Genomic DNA, 23,553 nt, shown 5'->3' on the forward strand with positions numbered 1-23,553 from the left:
AAATTAAATATTTTATCTCGTTTAACCTTGTGTTCTGCCACAACTGTGTTCGCTTATTAAAGGTTGTATGCAGATTGGATGAGTGTTAACTTCAATAGTATCACTAGTTTTCCCTAGACATCGAAACCGAGCCCTAGTGTATTGTTGAGTTAGTGTTCATTCATTTAGGCTTTAAGTCATTTGCATATAACCCCGAAAAAAGAATCCGGGGACGTTCACCATCTATCTGGCTGGTAGATAGGTAAACGTTACAATGGCATTAGAATCTAATTGCCATTTTCCCTGTCATTGTGCAGATCGTCGTATAACAAGCTCTAAAGTTAAGAGCAGGAAGAAACCCAGTTGTTTTTTCCGTATCATGTGTCTTCCTGCTTCAAAAACATTACACACAACCACACACAGACACCCCTCCGCCCCCTCCCCAGCCAACCAACGACCCCGATATTGACACCAAATGCACCCAAGTCTTTATATCACACGTCTTTTGACTCGCGAGTAGAACGACACCATGTAACTAACCGCAGCAGACGGCGTGTCAAAAAATAGACGAGATACAATTACAATGCGAGTCACGTAATATCACGTCTCCATGATCTTGTGTGTAAAGTTGCTACACGCTAACATACGATACACACTGCTATATTTACTTTCATTTTAATAAATTTACAACAATTTTAATTTCATACTGATGTATGATTAATTTATTTTTCTTAAAAGTCCAACAGGATTTAACAGCCTTAAATTTTTTTTTGTAAAAAAAATAAATAAACCACAAGCATCTAATTATAGAAAAGTGTTTCCAGGAAGTAAATAATAAATAGGACGCAAGTAATTTGGGCATAGGCCCAACTAAACCAGCGTGTTTAAATTTGGTAAGTAAACATTAATTTATTGACTGACGTGAAATATGGAATAAAACTATCATAACCATACATTTGAATAAATGAATATGTAAATACATATTTAAATATGCTTATGTGTATATGTGTGTACATAGACTTATATATAATTATTATATAATTCTATATATATTATGTATATATATATAGATGTATATATAATTATATAATAACCCTCTTAAGACCTAGCGATCCATGGAGCAGATGAAGTAGAGTTCATGTCTCTTGACTTCGGCATATGAAGGGAAGGTGTCATAACCACTTGGCCCCGCCGTCTTTACTTTCCTTAACAATAGCTAGATACCCATATGAGCTGGATAGACTCAGGCGTTCTACTGAATTGGACCCGGATACGAACTCAAGGTTATATATATATATATATATATATATATATATATTTATATATATATATATATATATATATATATATATATATATATATATATATATATATATATATATATATATTTATTTATTTATTTATTTATATTTACATATTATATATATATATATATAAATATATAAATATAAATATATATATATATATATATATATATATATATATATATATATATATATATATATATATATATTATCCCAAGTGTCACATATTTCAAGATTTCCACACAAAAAAAGTCATAAAATGGCGGCATGTGAGGGGGTGAAGCTACAATTCCTGCTCACGACTGCTATCGTCGTGTTCGGCTCTATGATACTCACAGTCGGCATCACCACCTCTGAGTGGACCGTTTATAACGGCACCATAATCTACGGCCTGTGGAGGTTCTGTAACGACGACTTTGACTGTGTGCCCATTCCAGACCAGTTTGTTGGCCGTGAGTACTCACTTTCGCACACACACACACACATAAACACACACACATACGTGCGTGCATAAATGAAAACATGAAATCGGTAGCGCATTTAAACAAACCCACACGCAGACAGTGGCACATGATTTCAATAACATGTGTGCATATGAACACACATACACAAAAAAAAATTCACCCCAATTCCCTTCCAGTGGTGTAACAACTATTACGAAAATTATACATTCCCTCAATGTTTGTACACTCCGTCGATATCTGCCTATACACTCAATGGCTGCCTATACACCCCGCCAATGTCTGTCTATATAACCCAGTTGTCTGCCAACACACTCCGCCAATGTCTGCCTATACACTCCGCCAATGTCTGTCTATATAACCCACTTGTCTGCCTATACACTCCGCCAATGTCTGCCTATACACTCCACCAATGTCTGCCTATGTAACCCACTTGTCTGCCTATACACCCCACGAATGTCTGCCTATATAACACACTTGTCTGCCTATACACTCCACTAATGTCTGCCTATACACCCCACCAATATCTGTCTATATAACCCAGTTGTCTGCCAACACACTCCGCCAATGTCTGCCTATACACTCCACTAATGTCTGTCTATATAACCCACATGTCTGCCTATACACTCCAACAATGTTCGTCTATATAACCCAGTTGTCTGCCTATACACCCCGCCAATGTCTGTCTATATAACCCACTTGTCTGTCTATATAACCCACTTGTCTGTCTATATACCCCCACCTATGTCTGTCTATATAACACACTTGTCTGCCTATACACTCCACTAATGTCTGCCTATACACCCCACCAATGTCTGTCTATATAACCCACTTGTCTGCCTATACAGCTGGATACATCGCGTGTCGTGTGTTCATGTCACTAGCCATAGCTTGCTGTATCCTGAGTATCGTGTTGACGTGTGTGTACTTGTGTGTGCCAAAAATACACCACCGTCGCAATGAGTTCCTGCCCATACTTTCCTCGTCACTTGGGATATTTGCAGGTAAGGGGCTGGGGGTGTCGGGGGGGGGGGGGGGGTGAGAGTGGGGGCTGAAGGTGGGGGCTGAGGGTGTCGGGGGGGGGGAGTGGGTGAGAGTGGGGGCTGAGGGTGGGGGGGGGGGGTGAGGGCAGAGGCATAGCGACACTCCCCGGCGCCCGGGGACATACTTTCGATTTGCACCCCCCTCGAACTTTTCATTTGCAGCCCCCCCCTCAAACGTTCAATTTGGCGCCCCCCCTAAGTTTGGCGCCCGGGGACATATGTCCCCCCGCCCCCCCTCGCTACGCCTCTGGCTGAGGGTGGGGCTAAGGGTGGGGCTTAGAGTGAAATGAGAATGGGGGCTGAGGGTGGGGTGAGAGTGGAGGTGAGGGTGGGGGTGGGAGTGGGGGTGAGGGTGGGGTTTAGTGTAGGATGAGGGTGGGGGATGAAGGTGGAGGTGGGGGTGAGAGCGGGAGTAGTATAGTAGGTCCCCTTTGGGTCGAAAGAGGAGGAGGAGGCGAGGGGGAGGAGGAGGAGGAGGCGGAGGAGGAGGAGGAGGAGGAGGAGGGACAATTGTTGATTATGAGGAGGAGGCGGAGGAGGGACAATTGTTGCATATTTTGACCGTTATTGATTGATTTTTGCCCACCTGTTGCATATTTTGACCGTTATTGATTGATTCTCGACCACCTGTTGATTTGTGTCCATGTTTTTTGACCAACTATTGATTTTTTAGCCCGTTGTTGATTGTTCATTAAACAACTGTTGATTATTTTGACTAGTAGGTTATTGTTTTGATCGGTATGTTGACCACTTGACCACGTGTTGACCAAAACGATTATCATAGAGGAGGAGGTTATTGTTTTGATCAATTGATCGATATATTGACCAGTTGACCAACTGACCACTTGAGCTATTGTTTTATTAATGGTGTTATACATTTTGTTGACCAGTGGACCAACTGACCAGTTGTTGACCAGATGCTCAGTTTATCGGTTGTTGACCAGTTGCCCATTTGTTGGTTGTTTTTATTGACCTGGACGACAGTCCGGCTTTAACAGTATATCGTAAAATAGTATTTCACCACCCTCCAGTGAGGGTGTGGGTGGGGGTGACGCGGGTGAAACCCGGGGGCGGATGGGGGAGGTGGTAGCAGGTGGTACCCCTTCCCTTTGTGTGTTGCAATCTCATTCTCCCTTTGTCTGAAGTCTGTGTGAGCATGTCCTTTTGTGTGCCGCTACTCGCGTCATACTCAAAGGCAGGTGCCCTACCCCATTGTCTAATCCAACTCATGCGCCTTTACTATCGATTTTTTTTTAAAAGTCATGTTTAAACATGTTGACCGTATAAAATCTTTGTTGAATAGGACTGGTGGATGTCGAATTCTACTCGTCTTAATATAAAGAGATACAACTCGTGCCAACAGCCGGGCGGTTATTGCCCCCTTCCTGGTTTCTACTTGGTTGTTGTGTTTATGGCTGGCCGTTTATTTACACACAAACACACACACACAACTTACACACAACTTATATCACAACAAAAGACTTCTTATATTTTATGAATTTATTTCAACTTTCTCCAAGTCATCAAACGCTTTTAAAATATCATATCTCAGGGCGAGTAAACGTTCAAAGGCTATACGAGAGAGATTTATTCCAGAATTATTAGGAAATTTAAGATCTGTACCATCCATAAGATCTCTAAGATTTAAAGTGTTTTTGTTCATGAATTGACTAACGATAGCTACTTTATAACCACTGTCATTCGTCGTTCGTATTTCCGTCACTTTATTACTACTTCTGGCCACAAGTATCCAATCTTCACGAGACATCTTGAAAGCGCGGAAATAAACGTTTATAATTAGTCCCAATAAGTGCAAGTGTTAAACGTGATATAAGTCGATCGTTAATATATTGTCGAGCCGGTGACGGTGAAAAAGGGTGGAGAATAAGTTTTAGGCTAGCTCCCCGAACTTTCTTCAAAACAAAATAAACCGCGTATAACCCACAGCTGTTGGTTACAATGTCTTGCAAAACTCTTGAATTGTAAACGAATGGTCTGTTTGAATTATTTTTTATAAAAGCCAAAATGGCGGGTTCACGCGGTGGTAATCCAAAACTATCGAAATAAGTAAATTGCGATAGACCATTGAAAAAAAGACCAACCCAGTGGCTGCCTTCATCCTTGGACGAATCTAAATTTATAATGAACACCGCTTGCTTCGTTCTATCGATACGAGTAGGTAGTTGATCGCACGCTACAACACCAAAGAGATTTGTGCGTTGTACAAATAAATCTGCGGTCAGTATACTTTGTAGTTCTCTTGTGTTCATTTTCGTCTATAGGCCGCTTTAGGCGGTGTAATCTGTCAACACTTGTCTCGTTTTTGAAATTTCTAACACCGAATCTAGTTCAGCATACGCAATAACTTGAATCGGGTCAGCTGTAACTTGTGAAAATTTAAGTTCAATAGAAACAGGTCCAGATTTAGCCAATTCAAATTGTTCACCATCCAAAAGACTGGGGCTTAAATCAAAAGCAAACAAGGTATAGCCGTTCTTAAAGTGTTTATAGTCTATTCCATTCCCAGCATCTTTTCCAACCATACCCAGAGAGAGGTTACTATTGAAAAATGCTCTAATGGCTTGATTCCTATCAAAGTCCATGACCAGTGGTTTTCCCGATAACGATCGTCCATCAACGCTTACATTTAAATACGTCAAGTGAAAATGTTGAAAATTGAAGGGGTTTTTTGTGTAACTACCATTAAAGGCTGTAGAGGCGACTAGTCCGAGGACTAATCGGGTTGGTGTTTGACTCATATACAAATTGTCTTGATTGTGACTTAACATTCCTTTCGGTATAGCAAAGGTCTTTATAACAACGCGTTTAAAAGGATATTTCGCATTCATTCTCGTTAAAGCCTTTTCATGCGCGATAGAAATCGCCGGGTTAAGTCTGGCCTTTCTAACCACCAATGTTGCGTGCGTTATCATCGCTTTATACCCCTTGTTTTGGTCTGCTGTCAAGAGAGTGAAACTGTTTTTTGCGGGTGTAAGTTTAATTTTAATGTCAACCCCATTCAGCATATAGCGATCTTGGGTGAAAATGTCAGAGTGTATACGTCCCATCATATCGATCTCATGACTTTCACCAGCGGTGGTGCGGCGAATCCTATACCCATCATTATTGTCATCTTTGAACTCCTCGAAATGATGGGGTGTGTCCATCGCATATAGAGCGGCCGATAGAGACCCATTCTTGGCATCTTCCCCGTAATTTAACGTAGCCTCCAGATAGGCGCGATACGGATAGGTGTTCTCACTAGCGGTGATTAGTGTGTCGTTGAGAGAAATATCCACTTGGGAAAATAAACTGTGCAAAAAATAATTGACTGGTGCAACATCAGAGTCCACTGACATGGGATCACCATTCGCTAAGGTCACCTTAGCGCGCACGTGTAAATACGTGTTGAACAAATCTAGATAGTCTTCACTGTTGCCAGAAATTGCAAATTCTATAGGTGCACTTTGTGCCAAGGATGCGAGGGGGTGTATTTCAACAAATTGACCCTCCTCGACGGCAGTTTGTGTCGGGGGTATACTAAATAAATCCAATCCAGAATGTAAGCACTCACATGAACTTGGATGAATAAGAGCCATGGTTAAGCAAATATATCTGAATACTTGGGATGTTTCTTCTTTCGTATAGCACACGCCTTCGAATGATTGTGACTTGATCTGTGTGCTAGTTTTATTCGTTTTTCAAAGGGTTCACCTGGTGGTCTCGACAGCGCGCGCTTTCTTCTCAATCCGCTTCCTGATTGGTTTTGTCCCAGGTGATCAACGGCGCCTTGTAATAAACGATGTCCAGCTTCTTTGGCGTGTTCTTTAAACGATTCTCCAATGTTTCTTCCCGCTAATGCATCGTTTGCAACATGCAACCCGGTACTAACACCTTCTCTGAGTAAAGCCTTACCTCCCGTCTTTATCCAAGGGAGGACCATTCGACCTAGACCACTAAAGAAACTACCAATACCGTGTCCTCTCTGATTTCTTCCACCGATAAAAATTGGTAAACCATGACCGTACTGGTTACAGTAAAAATCTTCGTACAATTTAGGGTTTCGATGTAAAAGGGTATGTTTCACCATGGTGTGAGTTATTCCAGATCGAAATGTTTACGTGTTCTAAAATGGAGTGTCAACACTGACGTTCCACTTGTGAATGAGAGAGATTGTCCCAACTCATCGCATAAAAGTATTTCCACTGTGTCGAATGAAAAGCGGTTCAGGGGGATGTAGTGGGGTTTGTCGTAAATACGAAAAACGGAACTTGGTTTCTTCTCAACGATCGGTACGGTCCGAAGCAAAGGGACCATTACATCTCCAACCGGTCTCGCTTCTACGAGGTCACAATAGACGAATACAATTTTTACTTCGTCTTCCTCGATATGTTTCTCTGTAACTTTACCCGGAACAATCATATAGGCGTTCAACCAGTCACGGACAGTACTTTCTATTCCCGATGCAACTACTTTGACGACAATTTTCTTAAATCCCTTATTACAGTCTGAAATTATAATTTCCACTTTTCGTTCATCTACATCTCTTTTTAATAGTTTTTTTATAGCGTTGACAAGCAGGTCGATGTTTTGGTATTTGGTCTGGCGTAAGCCAAATAGAAAAAGGTTAACGTCTGCACCTTCTTTGATGGAATGATACTGGAGCCAAACTTCATGTTCTCTAATCATACAAAATGCATTCGGCATTTGAATCTCGACCAGACCAACCTCATAGTGCGAATTCACATCGATAGTCTGTGGTAATTTAACGAAGAAATGTCCAGCCTCATTGTCTGGAAATACATTTGGTGATGCATTGCTAGGCAGGGTGACATAAAAACTCATTGTAAAATTTTGGTTCTTGCAATGGTTGGGTTAGGTAAAATATAACCGAGACAGCTGGATAACAACACGACCCAAAGTTTTCCCTCTTTGTCGTCGAGTGTTCCACGCGTCAAATTAAATAGTGAAAAAGCGATGACGACAAATATAACCAACATTTGAGAGATGAAAACAATTTCCGGTCGTGTCCTTAGTCTACCGACCCAGCTCGAAATGGTCGAACCGATAGAAGACGTGGTGGATTTGGGTCTCACCTCACTTCCACCGAACGGTCTGAGCGTTTCTTCCAATACGGTCTCATCCATGCTTACGCTTTTCACTGTTTCAACCATCGTTAGTCTTTATATTTCGAAATGTCTCTAGCTGAAATCCAACTGTTGAATGAAGGGTTATAACCGAACCACTTGACTAAATACTCTTTACCACCGACACCCTTTCTTTCTTGTATAATGTGTTCGATGCGGTACACTTTTTTGTCCCCCACTTTCTGAAGCTCTTCTTTGTAAAACGATCCTTTCAATTCTTCACCCGAATCATCTTTTAAGACGTACGTTACGGGTGTTGTTGCGATAACTCGGCTCACCGTAAACAGTTCTTCCGTCCACGAAGGCGTATACCCCTTTTTAAAAGTGTGTCTGCTTTGCCCTATCCGTACACGATCACCTTCGTTAAATACTTTTCGATAAGTAATGTCCACTGGTGCGTATAAAGTATTCCACACCCTTTCTTGATTACTCAAATTAACATTCACGGGGGCCATGCGAATACTCCGATGGTATGAATGGTTATAATTGTTGATCAAATCGGCTACCACATCGATGTAACGAAGACGATTTGTTTTAGTAAAGTACCGCCACATTTTTTCTTTTAATGTGCGATTGAATCTTTCAACTATAGCCGCCTTAATATCTTCATTCTCAGTGGTAAAGAAATGCACGCCCTCTGCTTTAAGAAATTTTAAAAATGTCTTGTTGACAAATTCACTACCTTTGTCTGTTTGAAAATTTATAGGTTTTCTAGTCGAAAAAATTTTACGCACAGCCTCCACTAGCGCTTTACCCGATTTTTTCCTTATCGGAATTGCCCAGGCGAATTTGCTAAACACATCGATGCAAGTCACTAGGTAAGAAACGCCGTCATTGTCCTTTCGTAACGAGCGCATATCTATGAGATCCGCTTGAAATTGTTGATTTATTCCACCTGTGATGGTGGCGCGCCTTTGAAACCGTCGCCGAAGGGGTTTATGTAACGTGTAGGTATCCTGATGACTTAACCATTCTTTAATTTTTTTAGTTCCAATTTCAGGGTGTTTAAACACACCACCGTAGGCACCTGGTCTACTGGGGTCATAGTAATGTCTTGTTAGTGTTTGGTTTTTTCCCACTCGTCCCATTTGGTAGTACTTGTTTTAGTTTTCTTACTTCTGGTACGTTTCGATGGTGGAGTTTTTTCTACGTATGTCTTTTTATATTTCTTCAAGGGGCGAACTTTAGAGTCAGGCGAGGCGGTTTTCGTTTTAGGTTCAGAGTCGGTTATGTCGATCGTTTCTTTTTTAGGTTCAGTTATGTTTTCTTGCTGTTTTGAAACCTCGGTCGTTGGTGTATTCACGGTGGATGGTTTCACATCGACTAAACCTAGGGGTTTGTTTCTATAATCGTTAAGTCGCGTCGTGTAGAGCTGTAGTGTCTTTTGATATTGTTTCACTTTGTCGTGTGGTGACAAATCTTCCCTATTTAAGATATGTTCCATTTGCGTATCCAAGAGGCGTAGACTATCGTTGAGTGTGTCGGGTGGTACATAGGGTTTTTGTTGCATAGACTCTAATATACGAGGATCCATTAAAATCATTTTTCTGGCCATCCTTAAAATCCCAAAACACCTTTAAGCACACCAAGGACTGGTCCGAGTAAAGCACCTATGAAACCTCCGGTCTGCAAAATTTCCTTTCGTCTTTTGACGGTCAATTTCTTTTTGCTAAGTTGTCTCAAGCTCGCTTTGTGACGACGCAGACGTCTCTTCTGAACCGGTGTGAGGGGAACGTTGCCTTTTAAGACATTGTGACAGCACTCGCATAATGTTTTTACGAGGTGGGGCGAAGCATTTTTGACAACTGCTTTCACGACGGGTGGTTTTGCCCGAGCCAATAACCTTAACATTTCACCTTGTCGTTTTACTGACTCAGACATGATTGCTTTTTTATTTTGGAACGTAAACAATTTGCTGCTCGTGAGAAAAGATACAACTACGTAATCTCAGATTATCCGGTGTTTCCTGTCGAAGGTCGATCAACAAATAACCATGAGGGGCCGATGTCGCGTCCTTAAAACTTTCCTGGACATATGAAACGCGACCTGGGTACATTTGTTTTGCTAAATTTGTAATCTGTGAACCGTCCCTAGGGTTCTTGAACAGTACGATGTAGTGCGAATTGAGACTGATGGTTCTTTGTTCTTTATTTTTTCCGAATAGGTTTTGGACAATATACATGACACTAATATTACGATGATGACTACCTTTCGTAAACAATTTTGTAATTCGATCATCTGTTTCCACCATCAAATCATCTATCACAACTAGACGACGATGTTTTCCATCCCCCATTGAACCGTTTTCTATGTCAGGAAGACCTTCCACAAACTGAACGTTCTGGATAGACTCAAACAAAGGCTGCCACTCGCCGTAACAGTAATAAATTTCCTCAGGTGCAGGATCCATCATCTCTGACACCTGGGATAAAAACGTTTTAACAAATACCGTTTTACCACACCCGGTAGGGCCAGCTATCAGAGCCGTAAAGGGGTGTTTCCATCTCGGATCCATAGTTTCAATGTTTGAATTTGCTTTTAGTAACCCATCTTATATACGACACAGAAATAGATTCAATGATTTGATTGAACAGCTTAATATTACTGATAACAACGCTTATGATACTTTTAAAATAATAGTTGATGAAACCTTCTCTGATGGTGTTAACTGGGGCAGGATTGTGGCGCTTTTAGGCTTCGCTGGATGCTTTGTGGTATATTGTTTCGTACATAATAAAAGCCATTTGGCGGATAATGTTGTTGAATGGGTTACCTCATATATCGACACTAACTTACAAGAATGGTTGACGTCTAATGATAAATGGGTAAGAATAGTTTCTATATGCATACATCATAATATCAAATTTATATCACCTGTTAAGAAGAATCTAAATCAGTATATTGACTTGTTTTAACCCCTCTCCACATGACTATAAAGTGTACTGATTACCTATCTTCAAGATAGGGAAATTAAGAAATTGAGTCTCTCTTTTTTTATCTTCTACAGCAAGGTCTGGTTGAGTTTTATTCACGCCGCACTGAAAGTCAGAGAGATTGGCCATCTTTTAAAACATTAATTAAATGGTCTGTGGCAGGACTTGGTGCAATCACCCTGGTAGCATTTCTCGCACACAAAAAAAATCATAAAGTTTAATCATTTGATATTGTGACTGTTACAATGAAGACATACATAAAATTATAGCACATTTCTACTCTTAAGTCGTTGAATAAAGCCAAACATTTGTAGCGTTAAACATTTTATGGTGTTTTTTTTTTCTTCTCCTCCGCCCTCCCCGTACCCATCTCAACCCTTATGTCGGATGTTGCGGGGATGTAAATCTGTTTTTTGTCCTGTGTTCTATGCATTAAATATTAAACACGTATACATCTATACTCAATACAAGTTATACCCCCTCTTTTAACATTGCAAAGACAATATTAGTTATATCACATAGTGGCATATAATTCAGTTTAATGTCTTGTTTAGTATCAGTGTTTTGTCTTGAAGAATTGACTTTACGAGTGGTAACATCAGGTGTGGTTGATTCAACTTGATGGTTACGAAGTGTGTTAAAATGACAATATTTGTTAACAATAGATCTGATTAAAAACTCTATCTTGAGATCGGTGTATGAAACAATAATATTTTAAAATGTTAGCGTATTAATAATGTTTAAAACAAGTTTCGCCGATAACGCTCAAGCAGATGTATAAATATCCCGTCACCTGCTTGCGATATAAAATACAAAAGCTAGTGTCTTTATTTCGCGTACGTTGCACTTGGAAAAGAGATGGTCTAGCTCACTGTAAAAGATGAATCATCTCCCCTGCTAATGACATCGCAAGGAAGAAACGAATAGACGATATCTCGCTACTAAAACGTACCAAAAAACACTTTTAAAAAATAAAAAATAAAAAATTACTCAACGTGAAGTTAAAAATAAATTGTCTTCGAGAGAGAAGGGTGTTGAGTGGAAGTATTTTTCCGACACAGTCTGTTTGATTCATTGTCCTATGCTCAGATACCCATACAATGGGTATTGTGGTCACGGTACACAATGGAAGGTAGCCGCGTGCTTTCGTAGCACTTAAAAAAAAAAATGCGTAGAGTGAATGATGGCGTATGTTTTGTAAGCTTGTAAAGATTACACCAGCGGGACATTAGTAAATATTTTTTAGGGTTTTCTCCCTTTAATTAATTTCAACAGAGTACTAAAAGCTTGTCTTGTGTAACATTACCCTATTTGATGTCTTTAAATGACGCACGACTCGCTCCGCGGAAACGAATCGTCTCCCCTGCTAATGATGTCACAAGGAAGAAACAAGTAGAAGATATATCGCTACTAAAACCTAACAAATACACATTTAAAATTGTGTTTGCCATCATGGAACACACGGGTGGGAGGGTAGGTCACTACCCTTTCTCCTCCTCGTTTTGTTTACAACACGGATACAAAGAAAAAAAATATCGCGCCACCCTGATTGAGACTTAAAATACAAAAAGCGACTTTCTTTATTTCACCTGTTTCTTGCTCCGCGGAAAAGCTACCTCGCTTTATTATCTAACCGCCCATGTGCGTTGGGGTTTTCAAAGCCTATTGTCCCCCGCTCAGCTACCCATACAATGGGTATTGTCCTCACGACGTTCAATGGAATTTGGGCGCGCGCGCGATTGTTTTACTTAAAAATGCTAGAGTGAATGACGCGTGTATGTTTTGCAAGCTTGTAAAGATTACACCAGCGGTACATTAGTAAATATTTTTAGGGTTTTCTCCCTTGAATTAATTTCAACAAAGTAGCCTACTCGTCTTGTGTGAGATTAGCCTATTTGATGTTTGTAAATGACGGATAAAAAATAACTCGTCAAGATCATTAATCAATCAAAATTATTGATTTGTACTTAAAAAGTGATTTGATTGAAGGATATGTATGCTAAAGGGATACCGTATTTAGTTTTTATTTACGTCGTTATTTTGGTGAAATTTAAATGTACGCATTTAAACGCTGTCTCATTTGTCACGAACTACTATAACGTTTTTAAACTTACTTTATATAAAGGCATATGGTATTTAGTTTTTACGTCGTTATTTTGGTGAAATTTAAATGTAGACCTGTTAAACGATGTCTCATTTGACACGAACTACTATAACGTTTTTAAACTTTTAATTTATAATCTAAAGCAAAATTTACTAAGCTGGTCAAAAAAAATTGAGCTGATAATGCAAGATATAGAAAAACAAAATAAAATAAGTTGCAAAAAATAAAATTGTAATTAGACGTATTGAATTATGTATAAGTAAACCTTCTTAAATTAAAAAAGTTCAAGTAAAAAAGATCACTATTGTAAATCCGTATCAGTCCTCAGTTAAACCATTGAGATCCTAAATTTATGTGAAGCTATTTGTGAAAGTAAACAAGACTGTTCGAATTATAGAACATCGGATTCTACCTTCGTTGCTCTATTAGGGAAAACGCGAGCAGCGCACGCGTCACGCGTTTTTTAAATGTAAACAATAAACGCGCGGGGCTACATCGTTCCATTGTCGCTATGATAATGTATGTCACTGCGTTCTCGGCCTTGAGAATGCTTGAAGGGGGACAATTAAAAACTATAAAAAGATGAAAGATGCATCGTTGTGGTCGCGGATTAGTTTAGGGGTGAACCAGCCCACTCCCTCCCCACTGTCACAGAAGTACCATTCTATAGACAGGGAAGAGTAGAATTCGGGTCCAAATCAATAGAAGTTCTCTGAGTACTGATGGGTTCCTAACTAACGTTAGGGAAAATAAAGCCGGGTGCGTATAGTGATGAACACACTAGCTCTTCATATGCCGAGGTCACAGAAACAAAATTTTATTTGTTTATCTTCTATATTAATATTTTTTTAGAAAATTATAAAAATATAAACGAAATGTATTTAAACATATATTTTAAGTGGAAGTCAATATGGTAGAATTATAGAACCTTAAAATTAAAAGGTGGTGAAAAAAAAAAAAAAAATTAATAAATAAATAAATAAATAAATAAATAAATAAATAAATAAATAAATAAATAAATAAATAAATAAATAAATAAAACAAGAAAAACGTAGTGATTACAACATAGTCTCAAAAGAAATTTACATAACTTGAGCTTTGAAACATAACCGACTTTGAAACTAAAACAAAAAACATAATCAAAGGTATTTGGTGTAATTTCTGTTAAACCATTGGTATCCTAAATTACTTTTTAAAATTTTTAACAATAATTAATTAATATACTCTTTGATGTCTGACCCTGGTCACTATCTTAGAAAAATATCAATGTTTTTAAAAAAACACTAACAACTGGGGTAAGACTAGACCAGCCCTATTCAATAAAGCTAGCCTAACAATAGGCCATAACGAATGGGTCGGGGTAGACAAAGCGCGCGAGCCGCGTCAAACACAAAAGGACATGCTCACACAGACAGCACCTGCTCCGTCATGAGGTCATGACCTTGTGACCTACTTAGGTCGAGTCATTTTTATTTTGACATTGTATAATTCCTTATATGGAATGATGGTGTAACACCTGGGGTTTTTCCATTGACTATTAAGGTGTTTGAGACATAGAAAATTTCCATTAAAATCTGATTGAATGATTCTGATCAGATGATTATCCCAACCAATGGCGACATGAGTTGAGGATAACCTCCCCTGTCACAGAAGTCTTTAATTGCCCCGCACACTCGCAACACGAGGCAGTTTATCTTGACCTGGCAGTCTACGAGGCAGTTTTACCTTAGTCAGGCAGCCGTCCATATTGTCCGGCTATAGACTCTGACCATTTGAACGTGAGAGTACTTAAGACCTGTGTGTGCCTTGCTTTCTTAAAGTGATTTAGTCTTCTAGTTTAATATTACTTGTCGCTCAGTAATTCTAGAAACTACAGCAGTGTTGTGTGGCCGGTAGCTGTTCTTTAGACAGTGTAGAAATCTGTGATAGTGTTTTTTCCTACATTGTGTAAGTTGGGTTTTTGATATTTTATACATTAAATATTTTATTTAGTTCAACCTTGTGTTCTGCCACTTCTGAGTTCGCTGATTAAAAGGTCGTATGTAGATTGGATGAGTGTTAATTACAATAGTATCTCTAGCTTCCCTAGACATTAAATTCGAGCCCTAGTGGTCGTTGTGTTAAGTGTTCATCCACTTAGGCCGTAAGGCATTTGCATATGACCCCGAAAAAAGAATCCGGGGACGTTCTCCTTCTATTTGGCTGATAGAAAGGTTAACGTTACAAAGTGGGGGCTCGTCCGGGATTTAATCTGTCGTTCCAGTTGTTGGTTATATCAGTTGAATACTAAGGTTAGTTGGATTTAGTTGTTTTTATATCCAGTAGCGCAGTGTTCTTACAACGCGCGCTCAGGCTAGAGTATCTAGGTCAAATAAGCAGACGTGTCACGTCCTACATTTAGAGGTCAAGTACACGGCCCAACGCTGTGTGTTAAGTTAGTGAACCTAGGCTTGTTGTGATTTGAAAGTTAGTGTTATGGAGTTTTTTTTGGCTAATCCTACTGTTGAAGGTGTAGAAAAGTTGAGTAGAAAAGTTTTGGTTAGTGTTGTTAAGGAATTGAAATTGGATTATTCTGTTACGCAGAAATCAGAGGTGTTGAGAGATAAAATTGTTGTTCATTTCATTAATGAAGGAGTATTTGATGAAAGTTTGTTAGCTAGTGTGTTGCTCCGCGAGGAGAAATCTATAGAAGAGAGGGAGCTTTTATTAAAAGAAAAGGAGTTAGAGGCTAAAATTGCTTTAGATAAGAGGAGGTTGGAATTAGAGTTTGGTCAAGTTAGTGATGTCACTTCTCAGGTAGATCCAAAAAAGTTGTCAGTAGGGCAAGTGATTGCCAAATTTGGGAAATTAGTTCCTAAATTTGATGAAACAGATTTGGTCGTTTTCTTTAACTCGTTTGAGAGTTTAGCGAAGACATGTGAATGGCACGAAACCTCCATTACTGCTTTATTGAGCTCTGTCCTTACTGGGAAAGCTGCAAAAACATACCAGGCACTCTCTCACGACGTTCAAAATAACTATAGTTTGGTCAAAACTGCCATTTTAAAGGCCTACGCACTGACGCCCGAGGCCTATCGGACAAAATTCCGAACACTCCGCAAGTTACCCACACAATCATATGTGGAATTTCTCTTTGAAAAGGAGAAAATATTCTCAAGGTGGCTACACTCTGAGGAAGTTTCTGAGTTTGAGAAACTCAGGTCACTTATCCTAAGGGAAGAATTCCTATCGTCCCTGCCTGAAGAGATACGACTACACATACTGGATAACAAGATAACTGACATCCAGAAGGCTGCTGAGTCGGCTGACACATATATGTTGGTGCATAAGAAACCACCAGTGTCAGGAAACCGCCTCAACCCCGTGCTTCCCCTTTTTGGCCGCAATCCTCCTGTTGGCCAACACGTGAAGGCATCACAGTCCAGAGAGAAACCAAGATCAACTCTCAATCGTCGAGCAGTATGCCAGTTCTGCAAAAGGTCTGGGCATCTTGTCAAGGACTGTTACAAACGTCGTCAATATAACAGAGAGGTGGTGCGTACTTCCGCGCACTATGCTCTATCCCCTCAAGCAGCCAGTTCAACTATGAACTCTAGAATTCTAAAGGACTCTAACCCTAAGTGTCCGCAAGAAGGTAGTCAAGTCTCCACACATTATGTGCAGTCACATTTTGACTGTTCTCGCCACCATCCAGTTTCTTCCGAGTCTACCGATCTCGAGGGATCGAGAAAAGTTGACTTTTCATCTTTTATTGCCGAAGCCATCATTAGCAAACCAGGTGATCCGTTGTCTCAGAAGAATATCACCGTTCTAAGAGACACCGGAGCGTCACAATCACTCCTTTTGAAAAGTTCAATGGACATTACACCAGAGACGAACACCGGAAGGATTTCCATTATCCAGGGAGTGGGGACAAAATCTACTGTCGTCCCTCTACACAAGTTTGCCCTGAAACATCATCTCGTCGAAGGTGAGGTCATTTTAGGTGTGATAGATAGTATTCCTGTCCCAGGAGTACACCTACTTCTAGGGAATGACCTTGCGGGAAGCAAAGTATACCCCTGTACGGTTTCAGACCCTTTGTCAACAGTTCCAGATAATGATAATGAACTGTATCCTGCATGTGCGGTGACAAGAAGCCAGACCAAACAATTGGCTGACACAACGTCTGAACCACATCTACCATCATCGTCAAGAAATTCGACTCCCAAACTGGAGTCTATGCTTCCAGAAAACACAAGTCTGGGCTTACCCCTGAGAATATCTCAGGAAGACATCATTAAAGCTCAACAAGTCGACGCGGAACTCCAAGCAACGGTCGAAAAATCTCTATCATCTGACGATGGAGAATATTTCTCCGAGAACGGCCTCTTCTTTCGTCGCGCTATACCGGTGAATGCCTCACCAGCCGAACCATGGTTGGGTAAAAACCAGCTGTGGATCCCTCCACCTTATCGGCACGAAATACTTAAGCTGGCACATGACCATCCAATGTCAGCGCACCCAGGTGTCACTAAAACGACGGCGAAGATCAAAGAACTGTTCTTTTGGCCCAAAATGAGAAAAGATGTGTCGCGTTACTGCAGAAGTTGCACGAACTGTCAGTTGGCCGGAAAGCCAAACCAGACAATTCCTAAGGCCCCTTTGAGTCCGATTCCTGTATTAGAAGAACCTTTTTCTAAAATTGTCATGGACTGTGTAGGTCCCTTGCCTAAAACCAAGACGGGCAACGAGTACCTACTTACCTTTATGTGTTCAAGTACCCGTTTTCCCGAGGCGATTCCCTTACGGAACATTAAGGCAAAGACTGTAGTCAGAGCCATGACCCGGTTCTTCACTACCTTTGGATTACCTAGAATCGTGCAAACAGATCAAGGCAGCAACTTCACCAGTCACCATTTTCAGGAAGCGCTAGCCAAGCTAGGCGTTACCCACATCACCAGCTCAGCCTACCACCCTCAGTCTCAAGGCGTACTTGAGAGGTTCCACCAAACCCTCAAAACCATGCTAAGGACATTCGCTAATAGTAACACCCAATGGGATGAGTCTGTTCCTTGGATTATTTTCGCCGCGAGGGACTGTGTCCAGGACTCTTTAGGCTACTCGCCTTTTCAACTTGTGTTTGGACATTCCGTCCGTGGCCCCCTGAAGCTGATACACGAACGTTGGACAGGTACCAGTGATCATCCAGTGGAAAACTTCGACGATTTTCACGTTCGACTGAAAGCCGTGTGCGAAATGGCTCACAAGAACTTAAGAAAGGCCCAAGTTAGAATGAAAGAACAGTATGATAAGAGTTCTTGTAAACGAACATTCAATCCAGGCGACAAAGTTCTTGTGCTAGTACCTAATCTGAACAATGCGTTATCCTTGAGATATTGTGGACCCTTTTCTGTGCATTCAAAATTAAGTGATTTGAACTATGTTGTCAATACGCCCGACAGAAGAAAGAAACAGACAGTGTATCATGTTAACTCACTGAAAAAATATTATGATAATTGTAACAATTTTCAATCCACAGCTAAAACTACTTTACCTGTATGTTCAAATGTTTCTGATGATGTGATACATGATAAATTGAAACTCCCAAAATTGGTAAATTCTTCCTTTTTAGATAATTTGAATGTCCACCTTATGCATTTGTCCACAGAGGAAAGCCATAGGTTGTCTCAGTTATTTGAGACATTTCCCTCTATTTTTGGGGATGTCCCCAAAGAAGCGAAGGTTCCACCTCATGATGTAGACGTTGGTGACGCAAAACCCATTAAACAACACCCCTATAGAGTTAACCCGGAAAAAGCTGCTTTGATAAAAGATGAAATTGATTATATGCTCAAGAATGATATCATTGAGCCCAGTTTCAGCAACTGGAGTTCCCCATGTCTCCTAGTCCCGAAAGACGGTGGATCTTTCAGGTTTGTGACCGACTTTAGGAAGGTGAATGCGCTCACCAAAGCTGATTCCTATCCCTTACCTCGGATAGAAGACGTTATTGATAAAGTGGGTCAAGCTAAGATAATTTCCAAAATTGATTTACTTTCAGGATACTGGCAAATCCCCTTATCTGACCGTGCAAAAGAAATATCTGCTTTTGTAACCCCTAATGGTTTTTATAGATACAAACGCATGCCCTTTGGTATGCGAAATGCTGGTCAAACTTTCCAGAGGGTCATTAACTCTGTCATTGCTGACATAGACCAATGTGAGGCCTACATAGATGATATAGTTGTATTTTCTAATACTTTTGAAGAACATATTGTTCAATTGACTAACCTTTTTAGAAAATTGTCTGAAGTTAATTTTACTGTAAACTTACATAAAAGTGATTTCTGTAAAGCTTCAATTACCTATTTGGGTTATCAAGTGGGAACGAACCAAGTTCGGCCCATTGAAGCTAAAGTAGATGCTATTGTAAGGTTACCACCTCCCAAAAATTGTAAAGATATCAAAAAGTTCCTTGGGATGGCTGGTTACTATAGGCGGTTCTGTCAAAACTTTTCAGCTATTGCTGAACCTCTTACTGCATTATTGAAAAAGGGTGTTGAATTTGAATGGTCCAATAAATGTCAAGAAGCTTTTTTAACCATTAAGTCATTTTTATCAAATGCTCCTGTTATGGCTGCACCAAATTTTAGCAAGCCCTTTAAACTTGCCATTGATGCTAGCAACTTAGCCATTGGCTCAGTCCTATTTCAAGAAGACAACATGGGAATTGACCATCCCATTGCCTTTTTTTCCAGGAAGTTAAATGAGAACCAAAAGAATTATTCTACTATTGAAAAAGAAGCTTTAGCTTTGGTTTTATCATTACAACATTTTGAAGTCTATGTCTCTTCTTCAACCAATCCAGTCAGAGTGTTTTCTGACCATGATCCCCTGAAATTTACCTCTAAGTTAGGACAGACAAATCAAAGAATATTGAGATGGTGCTTATATTTCCAAAATTTTAATCTGGAAATTTCACACATTAAGGGTAGTGATAATGTTGTGGCTGATTGTTTGTCAAGGATGTAAAATCTTGTTACACACATTGATCATGTGACATGCTTTGTGGTTCATTAGGACCATAAACAGGTTTTGTTTGAGTGTCACTCATATGAAAATGAGTGGTGTGAGTTTTGATTTTTTTTCAAAATTCCAATCCTGTTGAATATTTTGTTTATTTTCAGGTGAACCTTAATTAAAGGTAGTTTTGATTATATGTAATCTTTTATAATAATATGTCTCATATGACTCAATTGATATTGTAGCTAGTCATTGAAATAAAGGTCTTACCCTGGCGGGTTTACCACTTTTAATATTCTCATGGAAAAATTGTAATACCCTTTCTTGAGGAATTTTGATGTATAATTACTTTTTGAAGGGTTACTCCCCTTTCACCAATTGTAAAAGTTGGAGTTACGTCCCTTTTATGTTCAGGGATATTTTCATCTGGTATTATGATTTTGATTGCCTACATTTGTAAAACATTTTTTATTTTCATTGCCAGATTGGTCCCTTATGTATGTTCTTGTGGAACCTATCTGTCACTTCCAAAAAGGGAGGGGATGTGACCTACTTAGGTCGAGTCATTTTTATTTTGACATTGTATAATTCCTTATATGGAATGATGGTGTAACACCTGGGGTTTTTCCATTGACTATTAAGGTGTTTGAGACATAGAAAATTTCCATTAAAATCTGATTGAATGATTCTGATCAGATGATTATCCCAACCAATGGCGACATGAGTTGAGGATAACCTCCCCTGTCACAGAAGTCTTTAATTGCCCCGCACACTCGCAACACGAGGCAGTTTATCTTGACCTGGCAGTCTACGAGGCAGTTTTACCTTAGTCAGGCAGCCGTCCATATTGTCCGGCTATAGACTCTGACCATTTGAACGTGAGAGTACTTAAGACCTGTGTGTGCCTTGCTTTCTTAAAGTGATTTAGTCTTCTAGTTTAATATTACTTGTCGCTCAGTAATTCTAGAAACTACAGCAGTGTTGTGTGGCCGGTAGCTGTTCTTTAGACAGTGTAGAAATCTGTGATAGTGTTTTTTCCTACATTGTGTAAGTTGGGTTTTTGATATTTTATACATTAAATATTTTATTTAGTTCAACCTTGTGTTCTGCCACTTCTGAGTTCGCTGATTAAAAGGTCGTATGTAGATTGGATGAGTGTTAATTACAATAGTATCTCTAGCTTCCCTAGACATTAAATTCGAGCCCTAGTGGTCGTTGTGTTAAGTGTTCATCCACTTAGGCCGTAAGGCATTTGCATATGACCCCGAAAAAAGAATCCGGGGACGTTCTCCTTCTATTTGGCTGATAGAAAGGTTAACGTTACAACCTATTTCTACAAAACTATATTTAGTACAAAGGGTGTAAATAAGACAAAAATTTAAATCCAAGTGGTCAACTAACACAGGTCAATAAAAACAACCAACAACTGGTCAAGTGGGCAACAACCGATAAACTGATCATCTGGTCAACAACTGGTCAGTTGGTCAACTGGTCAACAAATGTCTAACATTATTATTTAACCATTAATAAAACAATAGCTCAAGGGATCAATTGGTCAACAACTGGATAACAAATGGAAAAAAAACAATACCCTCCTCCTCCTCCATGATAACCGTTAATAAAACAATGTAAAACAACATCTGAGCAACAACTGGTCAGTTGGTCAACTGGTCAATATATCGATCAATTGATCAAAACAATAACCTCCTCCTCCTCTATGATAATCGTTAATAAGACAATGTAAAACAACATCTGGTCAACAAGTGGTCAAGTGGTCAACATACCGATCAAAACAATAACCTACTAGTCAAAATAATCAACAGTTGGTTAATGAACAATCAACAACGGGCTAAAAATCAATAGTTGGTCAAAAAACAGGGACAAAAATCAACAGGTGGTCAAGAATCAATCAATAACGGGTTAAATAATCAACAGGTGGTCAAAAAAATCCATCAATAACGGTCAAAATATGCAACAGGTGGGCAAAAAATCAATCAATAACGGTCAAAATAATCAAACAAGTGTCCCTCCTCCGCCTCCCCCTCCTCCTCCTCCTCCCCCTCGCCTCCTCCTCCTCCTCCCCCTCGCCTCCTCCTCCTCTTTCGACCCAAAGGGGACCTACTATACTACTAGCGGGGGCTGAGGGAGGGGGGTTGAGGGTGGGGGTTTATATTGGGGTCTAAGGGTGGGGGGGGGTGAGAATGGGGGCTGAGGTTAGGGGTTAGAATGGGGGTTGTGGGTGGGGGAGGGGGAAAGGTTGTCATGAGCTTCTAAAAGTATTTTGAAAATATTTTTAGCATAAATTTTATTTATTTACTTGCTGACTTAAATAATCCTTGTTGACTGATGATCAAACCCTAATCATGTCATCGATTTGTTTCAGCTGTTTGTATTTTGATCGCCACCATCGTCTGGGGTACACTGATTGATTTTGTCATCATCGATCCTAACCACAGCTCCCAGCTCGGCTCCTCCTTCTACCTCAGTGTGGTCAGTGCCGGCTTCGTCCTTGTGGGCGGGGTCGCCGGCCTGTGCAGCATGTTGTTTCGGCGCTGCTGGTATAGGGGGAGCTACCAGCTGATCCCAGATTAGGGTTAGCTGAGGTGGTGTTGGTACAAGAGAAGTGGGGGAGGGGGCTACCATCTCATGTGGTACGGGGGAGGGGAGCTACCAGCTGATCCCAGATGACGGTTAGCTGAGGTGGTGCTGGTACAAGGGTGGGGGGGGGGCGGGGGGGGGGGGGGTTGGGTCCACCATCTTATGCTGGTACGGGGGGGGGGGAGCTACCAGCTGATCCCAGATGAGGGTCAGCTGTGGTGGTGCTGGTACAAAGGGGGGGGGGCTACCTTCTTATGCAGGTTCGGGGGGGGGGGGGGGGCTACCATCTTATGCTCATACGGGGAGGGGGAACTAACAGCTTATGCTGGCGGGGGGGGGGTACTGCTTCACGGCGACTACTCCTGCATTCAATTATATTCTTAAATACCTCTGCTACTTCTTTTTTGTGAGGAGGGGGTGTGTTTTTATTACATCCTTTGCTCAATGTTAAGGCATTAAGGGAGTTGAAATATGACAAATCCTGAATATTTTAAGATTTTTTATTCAATAGCATTTGAGCACGGTGGAGCGGCAAGGTCGTGGGGGTAGAGTGCACGATTACTTAGCCGAAAGTCTCGGGTTCAGTTCACTTGCTTGAGAAGTAAGACGTTACTAATGCCGCCCAGCTATGATGGGTTGTCTAACTTGTTTAAAGTAATGGCAGTTGGGCGTACCGATATAGTACGGGACACACTATACATTTAGATAACGCGGTAAGAGAAACAGATGAACTCTACTCCATCTGCACGTGGATCATCCGCCAATGGCTGTCAGAATTCCGCCGATGATGTTAAGAGGTTATGTTACATCTAAATACAGCTTTTATTCTGAAAAGTATTTTTATCACTTTTTTTAGATTAGATTTATTTATTTTTTGTTTTAAATACTTTAGGATATTTAACAATATTTTAAATACACACACACACACACACACTTACACATACAAGATAGTCGCCCAATACAGCTAGTTCGTGTGCCT

The 23,553-nt window shown here is 40.2% G+C and overlaps 1 protein-coding gene across 3 annotated transcripts; it reads left to right on the forward strand.

The window, feature by feature from the left end:
- The first annotated feature begins 618 nt into the window (after positions 1–618).
- On the forward strand, positions 619–22,583 carry LOC131930977 (uncharacterized). 3 transcript variants are annotated; one of them, XM_059287646.1, is made up of 4 exons: positions 619–872; positions 1,502–1,735; positions 2,593–2,748; positions 22,360–22,583. In XM_059287646.1, the coding sequence occupies exons 2-4, from the start codon at positions 1,543–1,545 to the stop codon at positions 22,566–22,568; spliced, it is 558 nt and encodes a 185-aa protein (XP_059143629.1). In that variant the 5' UTR covers positions 619–872; positions 1,502–1,542; the 3' UTR covers positions 22,569–22,583. The 3 variants fall into 3 exon arrangements, with proteins under 3 accessions (XP_059143629.1, XP_059143628.1, XP_059143627.1); XM_059287645.1 differs by having other exon boundaries at positions 1,518–1,735; XM_059287644.1 differs by lacking the exon at positions 619–872 and adding an exon at positions 1,212–1,262.
- The last annotated feature ends 970 nt before the right edge of the window (positions 22,584–23,553 follow it).

The sequence above is a fragment of the Physella acuta genome, unplaced genomic scaffold (assembly GCF_028476545.2).
Source record: "Physella acuta isolate Inbredline_101_S28 unplaced genomic scaffold, ASM2847654v3 ptg001871l, whole genome shotgun sequence".
NCBI classification, from domain to species: domain Eukaryota; kingdom Metazoa; phylum Mollusca; class Gastropoda; family Physidae; genus Physella; species Physella acuta.

Coding starts and splice junctions, on each gene's coding strand:
- LOC131930977 (XM_059287646.1), top strand. CDS start 1,543: ATGGCGGCATGTGAGGGGGTGAAGCTACAATTCCTGCTCACGACTGCT. Junction 1,736..2,592: donor TCCAGACCAGTTTGTTGGCC/GTGAGTACTCAC, acceptor CTGCCTATACAG/CTGGATACATCGCGTGTCGT. Junction 2,749..22,359: donor GTCACTTGGGATATTTGCAG/GTAAGGGGCTGG, acceptor GATTTGTTTCAG/CTGTTTGTATTTTGATCGCC.